The 19,313-nt window shown below is 50.3% G+C and overlaps 1 protein-coding gene across 5 annotated transcripts in view; it reads left to right on the top strand.

The window, feature by feature from the left end:
* Positions 1–19,313, top strand: part of PRKN (parkin RBR E3 ubiquitin protein ligase) — a 618,945-nt gene that overhangs the window by 240,248 nt on the left and 359,384 nt on the right. For all 5 annotated transcript variants that reach the window (XM_081141126.1, XM_081141124.1, XM_081141123.1 and 2 more), the window contains exon 4: positions 2,656–2,777. In XM_081141126.1, the coding sequence (XP_080997252.1) occupies positions 2,656–2,777 (122 nt within the window). The remainder of the gene's footprint in view (positions 1–2,655; positions 2,778–19,313) is intronic.

Below are 19,313 nucleotides of genomic sequence, written 5' to 3'. Positions count from 1 at the left end.
AAGTCTGGGGTGCGCTGTGCTCTGTAGTCCTGTCCTAGGGGTCCGTAGAGTCTGCAGTGAGGGGACCTGCTTTCCTCCGGCTAAAGAGTCCCCCAGGTTCTGGCTCAGTGCCTCTGACCAGCCTGCGCACCCTGCGGTGACCCGTAAGGTGTGCTCGGAGGACCGGAGAAGTCTGCGACCTGGACGGCAGAACCACAAACCCCTCCCAAAGCTCTATGTTTTACTGGGGGGGTGTCACTTTTCAGGATATTTAAGGACTTAGGGGTGAGCACTGTGATATCTGCAACTGAATTACAAATGATTCAGTGAAAAATATTTCCCCGTAGTGTACGTGTGTTTGCGTACAAGATGGTACACTGACTATGCCTAATGTTCACAGTCGGTAAATTACCCTGAAGGAGGTAGTTCGAAAAGCTTTTGAAATCTTTCTCTAGTTTTGAGAAGTTATTGTAATAGAAGGAGGGAAACCTGCACCACAAGCTGCTCTGATGATTTGGGGTCGCGAGGGGCTGCCCCGTGGAAGAGCCGATCAGGAGAGAGAACGGTTTTAAGATCCAAACGGAAGTGAAAGGAGCAGGATTCATGCCGCTGACTGGAGACAGCTGGACACCTACGGGAAAGGTGTTTGGATCGTAGACTCGCCTCGCTGTTGCCTTGGGAGCCTTGGCTCCGTATGCAGGAGTCTGTACCCTAGGCCTTCAGGCGGGCGGTGGGAACACCGCCCAGATCGCCGTCGGGGCGTTCGCTCTGGGTCCCGTCCCGCCCCGTCCCGCGTGCTCGAAGCTCAGCGTGACGCAGAAGCCTGCCAAGTTTAAACAGTGTGATGCAGCCAACTAGGCGGGGAGGCCACTCTGGGGGGAGAAAATGGATTCAAGGTTTACCTGAAGCCCCGACTGCTTGGCCCAGCAGAGCCAACAGCCTGGAATTGGCTGTAGCCGGGACTGGCCTGACCTTGATCTTCCTGAGACTGGCCATTAATCCCCGGCCGGCGGCCGCCCCGGGACGCGCTGTGTGATGGATGGCGTGTCACCGCGTGGGCTGCGGGGGCTCGGCACCGGCCTGCAGTATTTTCCCACTGGCCTCTCAAGGACTTGAGCGAAGGCCGCAGCCCAGGGAGGTGGGAGGGTTCCGTCTTCAGATTCTGCCCGGGGTATCCTTAGTATCGCAAACGCTGCTGTTGCCCCAGGGGATTGAGGAGCCACTTAGTTGCCTGCAGTTGCTGAGATGCTCCCGGCCCTGCTGTGAAGCTGGGGGACGTGCTCTTTCCACAAGGTGGTGTCTGCAGCGTGGCTCCCCTTCGCGAGCGTTTCCTTCACCCATCCCTTTCCTCCCTCCTTTCAAAAATCGTTTAACCTTTACAGTGGGTTATAAAAATCATGAAATTGGATTTGTTCATATTGCTGATAAAGGGTTTAACAATAAGGCTTCTGCCTCCTTCACTAAGCTCGACTTAATCCAACATTAAAATTGTCACCGTTCTTGTGATCTTGTGATAGTCCGTCAGTTATCGCGGTATTTCTATAACTTCAATATATGGTTCTATCTGTTACGTTTCTGATATGTACGAAACCTTAAGAATATGGTTCATGTGATTATTAGATTGCTAATAACAGTGGGATATTCATCGACTTGAATATCTTGCACGTTAAGGCACTAAAGTTACCAAAAAAGGGGTCAGAATATGATAGTTTCTTATCATACAAAGATATATGTATAACCTGCCCTTTCTCAATGAAAACTGGAAGCCAAATACTAATCCCTGGAGACTAATGATTATAAAATGTTGCCAATACGTGATAAAAATATGCCACTTGACATCTTTATTGTGCTTTACGTTTTACGAAGTATTGTCACCTATAATATTAATAAAGATGCCTGAACAAATGACCATTCAATATGCCTACAAAGGGTCATTCTGTAAGTTAATGGAACAGATGGAGCTTCATGAGGCTTTAGGATCTTTTTGTTTGTTTTCTCATGATTTTTATACTAATTGTTTTCAGTAAACCATATGCATTTGGGAGCCTAAAGGTTTTCGCTCATAATGATAAAAAATACTATATGTTATTTCTAGATGCTCTTGATGGTAATAGCAAACTTTTACATAAAATTTTGTGTATGACCTTATGTGACTCCTACCCAGCAAGAAGCAAGTTAAGGATTAAGAGAAGCATTTAGTGATTTTAGAAATTTAAAGGAGGTTATTTCACTGGTAAGTACTTCTGTAAAGTTAGCTCTTTGCAGACATAGAAGTGTGAACCCCTGTACAAGGCCCCCCCTTTTGGGGAATAATACTGTCCCTGTGTGGCAACCGTCGACAGGAATGACCAGAGACATTTAGTTACTGCTGTTTGATTGTCCAGCGTTGAGTCTTGACCATGTGTTATTTGGGTGGCATGTGTCCTGGTGTGAAAGCTGTGCTCGGGAGCATGAGATGGAATTCCGGAGGGCTGGCCTCTAAGTCCCTGTGGTCCCTACACCCCCCGTCCTCTTAAACCTTCAGCAGCAACAGCTCCATCTCGTTGGCAGGCTCTCCTGGCAGCAGGTCGCTGACTGGGCTTCGTCGCGGGGCCATTTCGAGGAGCTGGTTCTAAGGTTTGTCTCAATTCGGCTCTGCATTGATGGGCTCTTTCCTTTGCTTTTTTGTTTCCACAGCAGGCAGACCAGCCTACAACAGCTTTTACGTCTACTGCAAAGGCCCCTGCCAAAGAGTGCAGCCAGGAAAACTCAGAGTGCGCTGCAGCTCCTGCCAGCAAACCACGCTCACCTTGGCCCAGGTAAGGACATGCTGGCGGAGACGCCGGGGAATGAAGGGGCGGTTCAGAGTGGCCTTTGGAGTTTCTGATCAGCTGTCCCCACGTCTCTCACACATATGTTCTGCGTGGTCGTGATGGTGAACAGTATCGGAAGGTTCATTGAAAGCTACACGACTGTAAATTTAGGTGGTCCAGTCCCGTTGCCGGCATTTCTCTACTGCAGGCCTATTGAAAGGAGAGATGGTTTTAAAACAAAAAGAGGGCAGACTTTAGTAGGGCGTTTTTTACAAGCTTTCTAAGGTATTGGAAATGTCTCGTATCTTGCTCTGTGTGCTGATAATATGTTTGTATACATATGTCAAAACTCAGTGGACAGTTCACTTAAGATCGGAGCCCTGGAGGTTGCTGAGCGTAAGTTATTCCTCGAGGGAAAGGTGCAGAGGGAAGCTGTGGGTCCGAGAAACAGGGACCCGTGGCCTCGCTTGCTTCTGTACCGTCCACAAACTGAGAATGTGCTTTAAGTTTTTAAATGGTTGGGAAGCATCAGAAGAATGGTATCACGTGACCCGTGAACATTACGTGACATTTGCACCCATAATAAAGTTTTATTGGAAAGCGGCCCACCCGTTCCTGCACATGCCGTCTCCTCGCTGCTGCTTGGTGCCCGGGGGTGGGGTGAGTCGTTGGCACGGCCTGGTCTGCCTGGCATCCTGATGTACTTACTCTTTGGCCCTCTAAGGAACAGGTTTCCATGTCCCGGTGTAACACAGGGACACAGCTACTTGGTGGCTTCAGCGAGGTGTCTGTGCGGGACTCGGCTGAGTTGGACGTGGATGGGAATGTGTGTGGGGGGCGCGGAGCGCTGAAGCATGGACAGGTTCCCCCGTTGCCACATTGAGCTCCAGTGACGGGGGGAGAGCTTAGATTTTATTCTGCAGACAGTGGAGAGGAGGACAACCGGTTACAAACATGGGGACGCATGAAATACATGTTAGAGCCGCTTGTTAGCGCTGAGACAGTTTGCCACGGGGATTGAAGCTGGTGGCAAACTGAAGGCAAGGAGGTTAATCAGTAAACTTTTCACAGGGTTCTGAGGGCCTAGATGAGGGTGGTGCCCGAGGGATGGATACAGTGGGGCGCAGTGAACACCTCGAATGCGGCCTGAGGGGGGGCACCACGGATCCTCAACTCAGGCCTGGGTAAGATGGTGCAATTACCAAACCCGAGTTCAGTATTTCACTGCGTTTCAGCGACACGGGCAGATCACGTGGAAAGACAAACCCATGAGTGGTCCTAGGCTGCTCCTGACCCAGCGGAGTGGACCTTCCCCTGGGGCTGTCCCTGGGGGTGCTTCCGCCTGGGAGACATGCTGTCCGGAAGTCCCCCAGAAGGCGTCTCTCCCCTTCTCCCCTCTGCCCCTTCGCCTCTGCTCTTCTTCTGATCCCTGTCCAGCCCCGAGTGCTTCACATGGTGGCTGTGACCTACTTTTACTAACCACCCACTGTTCCTAATAAAAAGAGCAATAACCGATTATTACTGAACTTCAAGCTTAATTCTTTCACGGATTATCTCAGTTAATTATTTGGTAACACTCTGAGTTAAGTACTGTTAGTAAATCTATTTTAGATTGGAGGGAAAAGGGGCTTAACAAGATTAAGGGAACAAGAGCTTCTGGCAGTAGCCCCGGGGATTTGAACCGCAAGCTCTCCAGTGCCACCCTTTTCCCACGCAGGTAGGTATGTTACACTAAGGGTCACCTGTCAAATACCCCCAGTGCCCAGACAGGCGACTGAAAGATCAAGTCAGACGTGGGCGGTGGGGGTGGTGAGGACCGTGGTGGGTGGGAGAGGCCTCGGCCCACAGACAGGAGTCGGCTCCCCCAGGCATCAACGAGTGGTGGTGGGGGGGCTCCACGTGAATGGCGAGCGAGTAGACCAGGCGTTTCAATATGTTCTTAGCAACAAGTGCACTCTCAGGAGAGCCTTCGGACATCCCCGTGGGTCGGGCGGCCAGGCGCGCCGCTGATGGGTCTGCAGGTTACGGATTGGCGGCGATGTGGCAGGTGTTGGACTTGCCCGAGGAAGGATTCCTACGTGGAGAAAAGACAAGGGCTTGGCTTCATTTCCCAGAGTTTTTAAAGATCTGCAGCTTACCCAGTTTTCTCTGGTCGGGGAAAAATAGAAAGAAGTAGGCTCCCGTGAGGCTGGCTCGTGTGCTGGGGTGGCGAGTGGTTTGCCTGGACCTCCGTGGGGCTTCTATACCCCCGGGGAAACCAGAGCCTGCATAGCCACCTGGGTTATTTTTTAAAACGTAATTTTATTGTTTCTGGTGGAGTAAAAGTCAGCAACAAGCCCCATGCCTTCCATGAATCCTAATAGTGACCTCCTAGTTTTCTGTGGTGGTTTTGGGGAATTTATTCATGATCCCAGCATTTCCCCGGCACCCACTGAAATTCGCAGGCTTGGGGATGAGCTGCCTCTCACACGTGTGCCGTGAGGTTGACTCGTTTACACATTTCATACGTAATAAAACATTGTCCAGGAAGATGGGCGGACAATTCCGGCCTGGCGTTAGGATGGGAGGCCAATGTCTGCAGTGTGGCCTGACCATGAGGAAAGGCTGAGAATCAGCTTGGACTCCAGGTTTTCTTCTCTCCCCAAATCAAATCATCTCCTTTGTTTCATGTTGACCTTGACCAGGGTTTCCGTTCCTCAAACTAGCCTTTAGGAAAATGAACACTTGCTCAAAAACAGTGGACAAAGGCCGACTGGGAAAACACGGCCGGCGTCCAGCTTCCCATCGCCCACGTTCTAGGTGGACGGCTCCTCCTGTAGAAAATAAAGCTCCTGTGACAGGAAGACAGGGACCAGCTATTCGAACAGGACATAGCTTGCAGTACAGCAGGGTCTTCATGAGGGAAGTGTCTCTTGACTCTGACATACTAGGAGGTGGGGTACCCGTGGAAGGGACAGGGGACGGAGGACACGGCACAGGCACCCTGTTTGGAACGCTGGGCTCGGAACTGCCCGGCGACAAGGAGCTGGGAGAACGGCCACCCAGGGTCCCTGCACCTGTGGGTGCTTGGATTCTGGTTGCCACGCTCGTCAGCTCTGACTTTGTCTCAGTTTTCTTGTCGTAACATGGGAGTAAAGTTTCACTGAAGTTCGCAAAGGTTAAGTAACTGAACTCATTACAGTGCTTCATGCAGTGCCTGGCACACAACAGACACCTGGAGACTGTTGGTCTCACTGTCATTTGCTCAGGTGAAGGGTCTTCTACCAAAATGCCCCAAAGCAACCGCGGCCTCACTGTGAGCTCCCACGTCCGGAGCTCTCCCACTGGTGAAGCCACGGATTGTTGATGCCTCCGGCACAGACGCGAGGCCACCCACTCACCCACCATTAACAGCTGCTTGTTTGCTCTCGGTTTATTAGTCTTTTTTTTTTTAATTGAATTTATTGGGGTGACATTGGTTCACAAAACCATACCGGTTTCAAGTGTACAGCTCAACAAAACGTCATCTGCACCCGGCATCCTGCACCCTCGTCGCCCAGGTGACGTCCCCATCTCCCCCCCTCTGCCCAGCTCCACCCACCCCCACGCCCCTTCCCCTCGGCTGTCCCCACGCTGTTGCCTGGGTCTGTGTATTACGCAGAGACCTTGCTGCAGCCAAGAACTTGGGAAGATTCCCCTCCCCCCCATCACTATAATTACTTTATCTGAAAAAGAACTTTATCTTTGCCACTCTAATGAGATCCTCGGCCATGGAATAGCATTAAAGCTAAAAGGCTTCTGATGAGAAATGGTGCAATAAATAGAGGAAGATGTAAAACGCCCGGCGTGATGGATGCGATTCGAAATCGGCTTATAGATTGGGGACAATTTATGTGAGGAAATCTATTAAGAAATACAGTCTAAATGCATAATCATTCCTAAACTTAATATTTGTTAGAGATTAATTGTTGGTCGGGAGCCTACTGACTTCTCTTAATATCCAAACCTACCCTCACACATGTGATAAAGCCCAGAAACATATCTAAGCTTAGCGAGCGGTAAGCAGGCCGACCCGCCTTTTATTTATCGAGGCAAGTGTCGGGCGTTTCCGAGCTCGCGGAGTTGAGTGGGAGAGTCACTGCGAGTCCTTTTACCTTGTGACGTATTTCCCGTTCGTAAGGCCCCCGTTGCCTGTCCCGGTGGGGAGGGCGCAGCGGGACCTGCGGTCGCCGACTTGCGTTACGCTGCTGCTGGGCCGCAGAGGAGCCCCTCTGCCCGTGGTGTGTGGCTTTCTCCACGTCGGGCCTCGGGCAGGGCGGGAGCTCGCTGCAGGCCGCGCCTCTGCCGGTGCTGGGCGCCCGCTCTTGCCCTCCCACCAGAGCTCTCTTCTTGACTATATTTGTACTTGTATTTTTATGAATGGGATCAGAGCTTCAACATTTCAACATTTGGGGTTATGCTGGTTTCTTTTTTAATCTTTATTTTTAGTAATTTTGTTTCTCCAGAAATGTTTTAAAATTTCCCAACCATTTCCTCTGCTAAAGATTTACCCGTTTACCAAAAATGTGTCTTTACAGCCGGTTATAAAGTCTGCAGCATCTCCTGTTGAATTGGATTGTTGCGATGGCTTTCGAAGGCGTCTCAGCGTGAGCTGCGCAGTGTTGTCTTCCTCAGAGCCTCTGAGATGTTCAAGTCCATTGTCTTCCCCCCGCTTTTCTGCTGCACGTAGAGGGAGTCAGGGAAACGGAGGAAAAGACAGGAGGCCCCGCACCCAGCACGCCAGGGGCAGGGGAGGGATCTGAAGAGCTCAGAGCACCAAAGACAGGGCTACACATTTTATAATCAAATAAATCAAATAAATTTTGAGTGAATTACTATTGTAAGCAAACTGGCTTTTCGCTTACTTGGCGAATTGGCTTCGGTCAATTATTTTCAGCTGATTTTCCTGGAACCAGCTCCTACAAATGGCCACCAACACGTCTGTGCGGACGCAGCGGTTTGTTTGTTTGCAGACACCCATTTTCAGCAAAGCTCTGGGTCACGTTAGGGCCCTTACAGGTCCCTCCCGTGCTTCAGCGGAGGCTCTGCTGGGAGACAAGCTGCAGACGAGAGGAGACGACAGGGAGGGAGCAGAGCAGCCCCTCGGATTCGAGCCCCACGGGTCAGGGGCAAGTGAGAGCAGAGAGTGGACAGACGAGGGTTTTCATCTGAGCCTGTGTGAGAGTCGGGCAGAGCCCGAGCTGGCACCTCGCAGCCGGGGGGCGTGGAGCCAGCCTCGCTCTGGAACGGGAGGCCCCGAGCAGGACGCCCGATCGCTCAGTGGGAAATGGGTTTAGCTACCTAGAATCCTACTTATGTATTATTCACCGTTCAGGATGGTACCTTTAAAACATTAAAAGAGAAATATTCCTAAAATGTTTTGACAAAGTCATACCCTGAATGTTTCTAAAACATGAAGGAAAAGATAAGCTTCTTATAAAGAAGGTTTTCCCATTTTATTTCCTTCTCAGTTTCAGTTCAATGTGTCATTTGTTAAAACCAGTCACTTTGTTTATTGGTTGACAGCGCTATCCGCAGGCAGGCAGGGACAGGACCCGCACGTGACAGAGGCCTCGCCCACCCGGGCTCCATGTCCCTCCGGAGCTCTGACCGGGCATGTGCAGCTCTGCTGTCCCCACCCTCGGGGGCAGCGCTGGGCCCATGGCACCGGGTCTGCAGGCGGGGCAGGGGGAGGGGAGCGGCTGTGCTTATTTTGTTTATTAGAACAAGGAATTAATGGCATTGATACATTTTAGAGACCTCTCTGCTGGCTTCTTGTTGCATCTCACTGTTCATAACTTGGCATCAGGAAGCCAGAAAAGCTCGTGTTTGCCGCGGGTGACAGGACAGCCACGGCCGGCTTACGCTCCTCTTTTTATTTTGCTGGGTTGGGCCCGTTGCTTTTCCAATCAGAGCCAGAGTTGTGCTAACAAGGAGAGAATGGGACAGACACCGGGCGGGCAAGACCAAGGCTGCCACGTCTCCTCGACGGCGTTGTCCTGAGTCCAGATTGCGCTATTCCGTATTCCGTGTGTCACGACGGCTACACTGGGGCCGGGGCCAGCCGTGGACTTGTTTCTGGGTGTGAGATGCCACTGTCGTTTCAGCCTCTGTTTCTACACATAAATGCAGCTCCCTGGTTTTCTGTGGAATGAAATTGATAAATGATCTATCTGACCACTTAGAAGCTTTATCGAGAATTGTGGAAAGAAAAAATAGATCTTCAGGGCACCAGGTTAATTTATGTGTCGTTTGCTTAAGAAGTAAGTGGCCCAGCACCTCAGTGGGAAAGATAAATAGAGCTCAGTCGCCCCATCTCACCCCACAGGAGAGCCTGTGCCGATGCTTTAAAAGAACAAGCTTGTTACCGGCTGTGATAAACTGTGGTGCCGGGGAGAGTCTCTTGAAAACCCTGCTACAGGACAGGGTGGGTCACGACCGTGATGTTTTCACAGTTATTTTACAGAAGATCTGGTACTTACCTGTGCTCGTGTCTTCCCTGTGGGAATCTCCAGGTCCCCGCATGGATGCACCACTGAAGCCAGAGGGGAGATGGAGAGGTTAGCGGACTTCACTCGGGCCCTCGGTGAGAAAGAAGCCAGGCTCAGGATTAAATACCGGAGCCCAAGTTCAGATTCCCTTTGGAAGCCTCCACATTGACTTAGTTCATTTTCTTACTAGGAACAGGTCCGGGGGAGGGGGGAGCGGTGTTAGGCCCCACTCTACAGGTTTTCCCTGCAACGAGTCAAACTTACCAGGCCCCCTTTTCTAAAGCCAGGTGGGGATGCAGAGCTGGATCAGTGGGGAACACGGTGTTTCCCTTTCGTGGAGAGAACACAGAAGGGTGCTGGTGTCCTGGAGAAGCAGGGGTCCGGGGTATTAAAGGGGAGGCTCTCCTGGACTGTGACTGTTTTTTAAGTGACTAGTTAGCCCCCTGGCCCGTGGCGGGTGTAACACTAACGCAGTTGGAGCCCACGGCACACGCGCCCGGGGGCCACTGCATCCCCGCACAGTTAGAACCCACAGTCCCTCGCTGGTGTGACTGAGCCAAGGGCTCCCCCAGCTGGTTCACAGGACTGTGTTTCTCCGTAGTGTCAGATGGCCCTGAGTTTCCTTCATGTCTTTTAAATCTTCAGTTGTACCTTGGGAATTTCCTGTTAATTTGGAAAGCCATCCTGATCGGCCATCGGTTAACGTCGGCAGCAGCCTCTCCTGGACAAATGAGCCTTTTCTTCCATGTTGGTCTAACAGCAGATGTCATTTCTCCTTATTGCCACCTGGGACGTTCTCTCTAAAGTAGTTTAGGTAGCTGGTCAGTGTAGTCAAGTGTGGTATCACCTGTAAGTCTTGCACTGTTGCTGTAGAGCCAAGATTTTTAAGCCTTGCATAAAGAGATATAGGAAAGATTATATACACATATGTATATACACGTATATGTACATATATGTATAGATGTATATACATATATAAACAGACATAAAATCAATGGAGTACCCAAAATCTAAGAGACTCTTACTCGGGTGCCCTCTGCTCCTTCCATGACGAGACTCGGGTCCTCGATGGGGGAGACCCCTCCACCTCCCCCTAGCGTAGGCTGGTGCACAGGACAGGTTAGACGCGCTCTGTGGAGCGAGTGAATGATTGAACGAATGTCAGCAGAGTCCCTGTAGGCCTCGGCCCACCCATAGCCTTGGAATAGGAGGGGACCTTGAAGCCGTCCAGTCTAATTCTCTCCTGACACAAGAACCGCTCCTGTGAGCCACACCCAGTGTTCGGTCACCTGCCTTCTGCTAGAGCAACCTTAGTAATGGGGGGCTCACTGCTTTTCATGTTGGCTGTTTTCATTTACAGAACTCTTGTTGACAGATTGGACACGAAATCTGTCTTCAGCCATGACTTCTAGCTATGGTTTTTGGAAAAATAAAAATAAAAAATCCGAGAAATCTTCTATCTGGCAGCTCTCCATATGTTTAAGGGAGCTGAAAGGATTCGCTCCCTTGGTCTTCCTTTCTCTACGAAACAGGACTCTCAGATGTAAGAAAGGCTAAAAGTGCCGCCTTGCCACGAAGAATTCTCTTTCCCACGAACAGCCCCAGCGTCAGGAAAGGCACGGTGAGAGCGCGAAAGGAAAACCATCGGAAGGTCGGGGGCGCGTGGGAGGCAGGACCAGCCGACCGCTGTTTGAACTCAGGCCGGGGGCGTGTGTGGACAGACTGGGGCTGATCTGGAACATCCTTGAGAAGAAACCTGGGCTGTGGACAGGTCAGAGGGGGCCATGCTCACAGGTGCTTCTTCAGGGAAGGGCCAGGTATTAGGGTGGGGAATCGGGAGGCGAGCTGGCCCCCAGCCAGGAACTGAGGACCCGGGGTTGTTCGTGACGGGGCCTGCTGAGCCCTCGGACCTCGGCGCCTGGTGGCGATCTTCCTGAGGCAGCTCCAGGCAGGTCGAGCACAAGCCTTTTGCAGCTTAAACTGCACAACCCATCACGCGGTGTCTGAGCTGTGTCCCTGTTGCTGAGGATGCTTTTGTGTCTTTTGCTAGAGGCACTGCCGGGGCCTCCTAGCAGGTGGCAGCTTCTACCAGGCCTCCTGGAAAACTTAAATGTCAAATACAGTCTTAATGCAGGAAATAACAGTGTCTGGTCTCAGGAAAAACTAGCAACCAAACCAGAAGCTCTCCCTGTCCGGGCTGTTTAGAGGCCACCACGGGAAATGTCACCTTCCCCGCCCATGACCACTCCTCCCTGGCTCCTGGTTTGTCACTGTGTCTCCGCCCATATTTTCTCTGTTTGAATCTTCTCGGCCCGTCCAGGGAGTCTGTTGGGTAGAAGGTAGAATGGCCTTAGTGAAACGCTCATTTTTCAAGGAGCATCCCAGGTGGTGCTCAACAAGCAGCTGAGTTTCTGCATTCACCAGGGGTCTCCGGCCCCACCCCACCGTTCCCTCTCTAGCTCTGGGAGAGCCACGTCGAGCCCTCTGAGTCACCCCATCAAGGCCCTTCTCTCTTGACTTAAGATAAAGGGGGGTGTCCTGTTGTGCTGAGATGCTGATGTGATGCCATTTTCAACAAAGAAAGCGTCTTCCCAGATCATCTCCACCCACCCTCCAGCCAACCATCGGTAACAGTCACAGAGTTGGCAGGGATTTCAAATATTGCATCATGTGTTGGACAGGAGGTGCTCGTAGGGAAACTGCTTTCCACTCGGATTCACTGTGAACCTAAAACTGCTCTAAAGTGACACAGTATTTTAAAAATCCCATAACTGGTTTTTAGATTTGTGAATCTGCATGTGGAACCAGTACTTCTCTTGGTATCCGGTGCTCCAGATGAAACCTCGGGTATAGTATTATATCTCATAGAATGAATCTATAGCACCTTTAACAATTTAAAAAGCATGTCCTTGGCTGGGCATCATTCTGTGCACCAAAAGCTCTCCAGTTCTATTCCCGGTCTATTCCAGGTCTATTCCCAGGCCCAGGTTGTGGGCTCGATCCCCAGTAGGGGGCGTGCAGGAGGCAGCCAATCGATGTTTCTCTCTCTCTCTCTCCCTCTCCCTTTCTCTCTCTGAACCCAATAAAAACATATTAAAAATAAAATAAATAAAATAAAAAGCATGTCCTTGCACCTTGGGCTGGCTCACATGACAGCCACATGAACTGCGGAAGGCAGGCATCACTGTCACTGTTTATACTTGAGAACATTCCGAGGTTCACCGGGAAGATCAGAATTACCCAAGAAATAATATGAGGTGGGGCTGAAACCTCAACCCACAGAGTCTGAGAAAAATCTCAAGATTTCTTCACTCTGCTCCATCGCCTCTTCTCTCAACAGAGAGCTCGACAGCTTTAGCTGGTACATCATTATTTCCAACACCACTTGCTCCGTGGGTTCCCTGCGGCATTTAAAATAGTTTAAGTGGCAGGACCACTGTCATTCTCTTCTGAGATGTTCTCATATTTTCTTTGATTTATATTTTGGAGGCTCCATCTTCGTTGAGGCCACGGATGCCGCTGACATGTTCTTTGTTAAATGTCATGTTAGAGATGTCCCAGCACCTATTAAATTCCATCTCATGGCATCAGGATAATAAGAGCTGAAAATTAGCTGGAATCTGGGCCTGATGGCACAGAGCTGCTGTCATCGAGACTAAGCTGTCACTCACTAGCCTGTCCCAGTGAGAAAAAGGTTTAAAATCTCTTATAATGAGGGATGTGGAGACCCTGGAATGTGACACCCTGGACCTGAAGTCTCGTTCCACCCCTCTGTTTTCTTAGTCAATGAATGATTTTTAATAAGGACCTAAATTACTTTAGTTTTAATTTGGAGCAGTGTGTTCAGCCATGAATTTTGTTTCTTTTATTTGGAAAATTGAGATTTTGACGGAATGGGAAGGAGGGGGGCAGTCTGTATAAACACTGGTTTCTATATTTGGCTCTGGTCTGTCACTTATTGGAAAAAAACATTGCAAATGTATCGGTTACCATTTGAAATTTAGTGAACATTTGCTTTCAGACGGCTGTGTATTGTATTGAACTTTGGAAATTCCAATAAGTTTAGAAAAAAATCTATAAGATTGGAAAATGTGCTGCGGTGTGTAGTTTAGGTGACTTATATGCTAAATAATATCACAAATCTAGGGAAATGCCAATTTATATGTTCAGCAAAGCAGAGCCCAATACAAACTTCCTAACAGCGTCGATTCTGCCTTATTAGAAGGGGCTTTATTTGGGGGTGTCAGGAGAGAGGGCCAGGTGGGCATGGTGGCCTTCTGTTTATTACAGTTTTATGGGTAACAGTTTTGAAATAAACGCCTCATCTAGGAGACTGAACTTGGTGCCGTTAGAGAGCGGAGAAAACTGGGTGGTTGTACTTTCTCAGAGATCGACAAGGACCTCTCAGTGCTGCCCTTTCTTCTTCAAATGCGCAGATTTCTGAAATCTTAAAGCACCTGGGAAACGTGTGTCTTTAGCTTCATTCGGGGGCCAGGATGGAAGGAAATCCGAGGCGGGCGGAGCAGGCCTACGGAGGGACGTTTTGAGACGGGTGTGCGTGTTTATTACGTGGCCCTGTTATGCGTTCTTGAGAACTCTTCTGTTACGCGGTCCATCCATTTCTGTTTGTCGAATGGCTGACTGATCGATTGAAGGGAAGCCGCACCTCTGGGATGTCCGCGCTCATCAGCAGGAAGCTGCCCACGGCTGTGCTCGCCGATATGGCAGCCACTGGCCACACGTGGCTCTTTACATTTTAACAAATTAAAATGAAATAAAACTAAATAGTTTCTCAAACAGTGACCACACTTCAAGGGCTCACTAGGCACTGGTGCCCAGTGGCTACTCTATTGTGCATTATAAATATAGATCCTTCCGGTCGTCACAGAATTCTTCTGGCAGCTCTAGTTTAGGGGATTCTGGTTGGGTCAGGGAGATGAGCTTATTTGGATTTTTAAAATTTTTTAAGTCATGAGCCTCGGTGGGATGTTGACAGAACTGATGGTTGGATGCTCCCCGTTTGGGACATCTATCATGCGTCTGGCATCCACACCTCCTCTGGGGCATGTTCTGTGTTATGTAACCTTGAGTGACCTTGGCCTCTCCCACCGTGGCGTCCAGCGGGCCAGGCTCTCCTCCTCTCAGTTTTGTTACATCCGGGAGCAAGCACGGGACTGGGACTCCAGCACTTGAAGCTCACTCCTGGGACTTGAGTCTTCCGTGAGTGACAGCCACACGGGGACAGTGACAGTGTTTGCCTCTGAGGGGCACTGGTGCAGATGCCAGAGTCTGCCTGAGGCATGACCCTCGCCTTGGTCCTCACTGCCTAGTCCCCTGTGTTCCCTGCTCCCCAGCCTCTCCGAGGTTCTGTGGGTTCCTAACATCTTGTCAACTCATTTATTTTGTGCCTCAAGTAATGGGTAGATGTTTTTCTGGGGATTCAGTTCCACTACATGGGTAAGTTTGGTAGTTGTAAAACTTAGGCTCAGTCTTTTAGGGCTTTTTAAGTAAGTGGTAGGCAGGATCCATGGTGCGTATTGAGTGTAGGATGAGTAGTTAGCAGGGGGGGTGTTCAGCAGAGGGCGTGGGAGGACCAGGGGATACCGAATATTCAGGAGGCACCTGGTTCTAATATATGTGAGAGGAAATGTTTGAGGCACTAGATACTTAGATGCACTAAACAGACATCAGCATTTAATACTCAGAAAATCTCAATTCACCTCTCGGCGATGAACAGCCTGGGCCCATGTTTCCTCTGCCCAGGAAACGGACTCCACGGCCGTTCACCAGGCTCGTTAACAAGCTGAAGCTGTGGCCAGGTGCACCCTGTCCCCGGGTCTCTCTGATACAGCAAGTGTGTGTCGCCGGCCCCGGGCACCTGCTGCCCTGGTCCCATCCCAGTCACATCCTATCCCAAATGTGCTTGGTTTTCTTATTTCGCCTTCCTTCTCAAACTGCTTTAAACTGATTTTTACAACATATGATTCAATCGTTTTAATTTGGCCTGAGGTCCTTCTGCTCTGTGACCTCCAGGATGGCTTGCCTGGAGGTGGGCGTGGAGGCTGCCACTGTGCCACGGTTTCCACAGGACACCTGAGGCAGCCAGCGTGGGCTCCTGCTCCTCGCAACTCCAACTCCGATTAGCACACTCGGGCTAAGGAATGCTTGAGCTCGAAGTCGCCTTCCAGTGAAGGCTCTCTTGTCCCTTCCGTGGAGAGCCCAGCGCCTCGCGGGATGGAGATAGATGTCTCGGCAGCTCATGTAATCACCGAGTTACCTAAAACCCCTCAGCCCCTCCAGCTACAGCCCAGCTCGGCTCTGTATGTGGGGCTGTTCAAGATATCAAAGGATTCGCCTTTAATTTAGCTTCAGGGGCCTGCAGTTGGTGTTCCTGAACTTGGAGGGACACAGTGATTTCTGTTTAGAAGATTCACCTGTGCAGCACAGCGAGTTGGTTAAGGATGTTTTATGTGGATGGGACTAGTTGTGTGGAAGTGAGCAAGGGGATGAACACCGACCGGGGCGGAAAGTGAAGAGCAGGCCTCAAACAGGGATGTGGAACTGACTAGAGTCCGAGGGGAAGCCAGAGCTGGCGGTGATCTGGGTAAATGATAGAGGGAGCCTGCTACCTGTGACCTCCGATACCTTTAAAATACCACGTGTCGCCTATGACGGGAAGAACTGCGTTTTAACTCCAGAGTTAAGCTATCTATCTATACAGAGGAAAACGCAGGTTAAGTGGGATAGAACACCGACTCCGTGGATTTTAAAAACAAATCTGCATTTGTGTGCAGGTTGGAGGGGAGGCCAGGACCTGTGATTCGACCGGCTCTGGCCTGACCTGCGTGGGGACGTGTCACGGTCTGTGAGCCGATGGGGGAGGGGAGCGCGCGAGGCCGCCCAGCAGCAGCAAATACAACGATACCTCTCTCCTGTGGGTGACAGTTTCCTCAAAAGAAAGGCATTGCTTTGGGAAGCCCATCCCCTTTCTCCAGAGTATTTTAAATCATATGACTTCAGTACTTCTGCCTTTAAACTGCATGCAAAACGCACTTAAAAGTGGGTGTAATTTATATACCCAATGATTGCTTGTTACAGTTTACTTCTACTGTCCTTCCCCTCTGGAGTGTTTGCTCTAAATTGTGAGGATGATGCATGACGCAAGGTTTACGGCGATGCTGATGCTCATGCACAGAAGCCTATGACGTGGTTTATTTCCCGGTGCTGAGCGCACAGATTAATAACGACGCTGAGAACGGCCCATGCTGATGAGAGTAACAGGCACTGGGCATTTACCGTCCGGGCGGAGCACTGGACGCCCATGACCCCACTCATTCCTCACCACAGCCCTGAAAGGTGATACCGTGTTTCCATTTAATAGACAAGGAAACTACTTTCCCCACAGTCACAGCTGGACAGAGGCAGAGGCAAACCTTGAACCCAGGCAGTTGGCCCAGCAAGGTCAGCACCACCTCTCTCCTTCCCTCCTGCTTAGAGCAGGGAGAGGGTGAGGGAGGAGAGGAGAGCGTGTAATTCACAGGTCCTGGGTGATAATAACCTAGTGCTCGCCCCGCCCACATGGCTCAGTTGGTTGGTGTCGTCCCTGTGCCAGGAGGTCGCCCTGTTTGATTCCTGGTCAGGGCACATGCCCGGGTTTCGGGCTCCATCCCCAGTAGGAGGCGTTCAGGAGGCAGCCGATCCATGTTTCTCTCATCACTGATGTTCCTCTCTCATCGATCTTTCTTTCTCTCTTTCCCTTTTCCTTTCTATCTCTGAAATCAATAAAAAACATATTTAAAAAAAATTAAAACAGTGCTGGTAGGCCAGACTCTCCCCAAGGCCAAGTCAAAAACAATTCAGTCACAGAGTCCTATTTCTTAAAAAAAAAAAAAAAACCTACATCCAAGCAGCTACCTGAAAATGTCAAGGACTGGCTACGCACGTGGCTGCCCACGGATATCAAAGCCCATCACAAGGGAGGCTCCATTCCTCCTCATGGAGGTGTCTCTTCAAACCTTTGGTTATTGAAAAGCAGTGAGGCATCCAGCAGTCGCCTGGTCTTAGCACTTCTACTGGGTGCCATGGCCTGGACTTGCTGGTGATGGAGATGCCGACCGGTGACAGGAGCACAGATAGGGCAGTGCTGAATCTGGGGCCATGCTTGTGGGAGGCCTACACACAGGCTGACCGAGGGGGATTTTATGACCCTGGGAACACAGCCTAGAACGAACTAAGAGGAGAGCCTTGCAGGAGTGATGCAGGGGAGGCCCACTGTCCTGCTTTAGTCATGACCGAGAATGGCAAGCACTTGGCACTTAGGAAGGAAGAGGGGTGAGCCACCCCCACCATTCTCCACCATTCAGCTCCCCAGGTGTCTGCAGTGCCCAGACCCTGTACCTCACCCTGGTGTGTTTCTGGGGTGCTCTTGATCTTCCTCTGTAGACTCTGAGGTTGGACCGAGCCCTGGCCAAGCCCTTGACTCAGACCTCTTATGTTTCGTGACGATGCACCATTCGTGGGGGGCCCCGGGGGGGAGGGTCATGCACTTGATGTTTGCTCCTTCACTGTTTCTGCTTCTGTGTGTGGACAAGTGTGAATTTCCAGGAATGGAAACCCGACACCTCTGAAAAGGAAAGTCCATGACTAATGGACTAGACCAAAGAACCAGCTAACTCAGATCAACAGTGACAAGAGCTGCCTTTGTCCCAGGCACTGTTCTTTCTATTAAATCACTTCGTTCTCACCGCAAACCCATGTGGCAGGCACTTTATAATCCTCCTTTGCTGGTGAGGGAACTGAGGAGCAGAGAATAGATGCCTTGTCTGGAGTAGAACGGCTGGGAAGAGCCACGACTCAAGCCCGTCAGTCTGTCCCGAGTCCGACTCTGCTGGATGAAGGAGCAGGACCCAGCCAGGCAACAGGCAGGCCATTCATAACATGGATGGAAAATACAGAAAGCTTGTCTTCAGTGACAGAAGAGGCAGCTTCAGCCTCTGCAATCCTGAGAAATGACGCCTCGCAGGCAGCTCCTCTCGTGTCTTCATCTCCGCCCACCTCCCTTCTCTGCGGAACAGGGGATACTGCTGCTCTCTAGCTGGCCAGCCCCCCAGACAGCAGCCTGTTCATATCTGTTGGTTAATCATTTACAATCAGGTAGCTTAATGACTAAGAAAACAGATTTTGTGAGCCAGACTGCTGGGTTTTGCACTCGGTTCTGCTACTTACCATGTGACTTTGGGCAAGTTTCTTAACCGACCTGTGCTTCCATGTCCTCATCTGTAAAACGGGGACAATTCCAGTGCCTGCCTCTGAGAATTGGGAACACAGCTTCATTTAAAATGCCCAGAACATGGGCTGGCACGAACAAAGAACTATGTAGGGCAAGCTGTCATCCTCATCTTCATCATCACCCTCATCATCACCATCATCACCATCATCACCATCATCATCACCACCATCATCACATCATCATCATCATCATCATCACTACCATAACTATCATTGTCACCATCATTACCATCATTACCATCATCACCACCATCACCATCATCATCATCATTACCATCATCATCACCACCATCACCATCATTGTCACCATCATCACATCACCATCATCATCACCATCATCACCATCATTGTCACCATCACCATCATCACCATCATCACCACCATCATCACCATCATAATCACCATCATCATCACCACCATCACCATCATCATTACCATCATCATTACCATCATCGTCACCATCATCACCATCATTGTCACCATCATCACCATCATCATTACCGTCATCATCACCATCACCATCATTGTCACCGTCACCATCACCATCATCATCATTACCATCATCATCACCATCATCATCACACATCATCATCACCACCATACCATCATTGTCCCCATCATCACCATCATCATTACCATCACCATCATCATCATCACCATAGTCACCATCATTGTCACCATCATCACCACCACCATCATCACCATCGTCATCACACATCATCGTCACCAGCATCATCATCATCAG

This window comes from Miniopterus schreibersii (genome assembly GCF_964146895.1).
Source record: "Miniopterus schreibersii genome assembly, chromosome: 6".
NCBI classification, from domain to species: domain Eukaryota; kingdom Metazoa; phylum Chordata; class Mammalia; order Chiroptera; family Miniopteridae; genus Miniopterus; species Miniopterus schreibersii.
The sequence above is the reverse complement of the archived record's forward strand: the minus strand, read 5'-3'. Positions and strand labels throughout refer to the sequence as shown.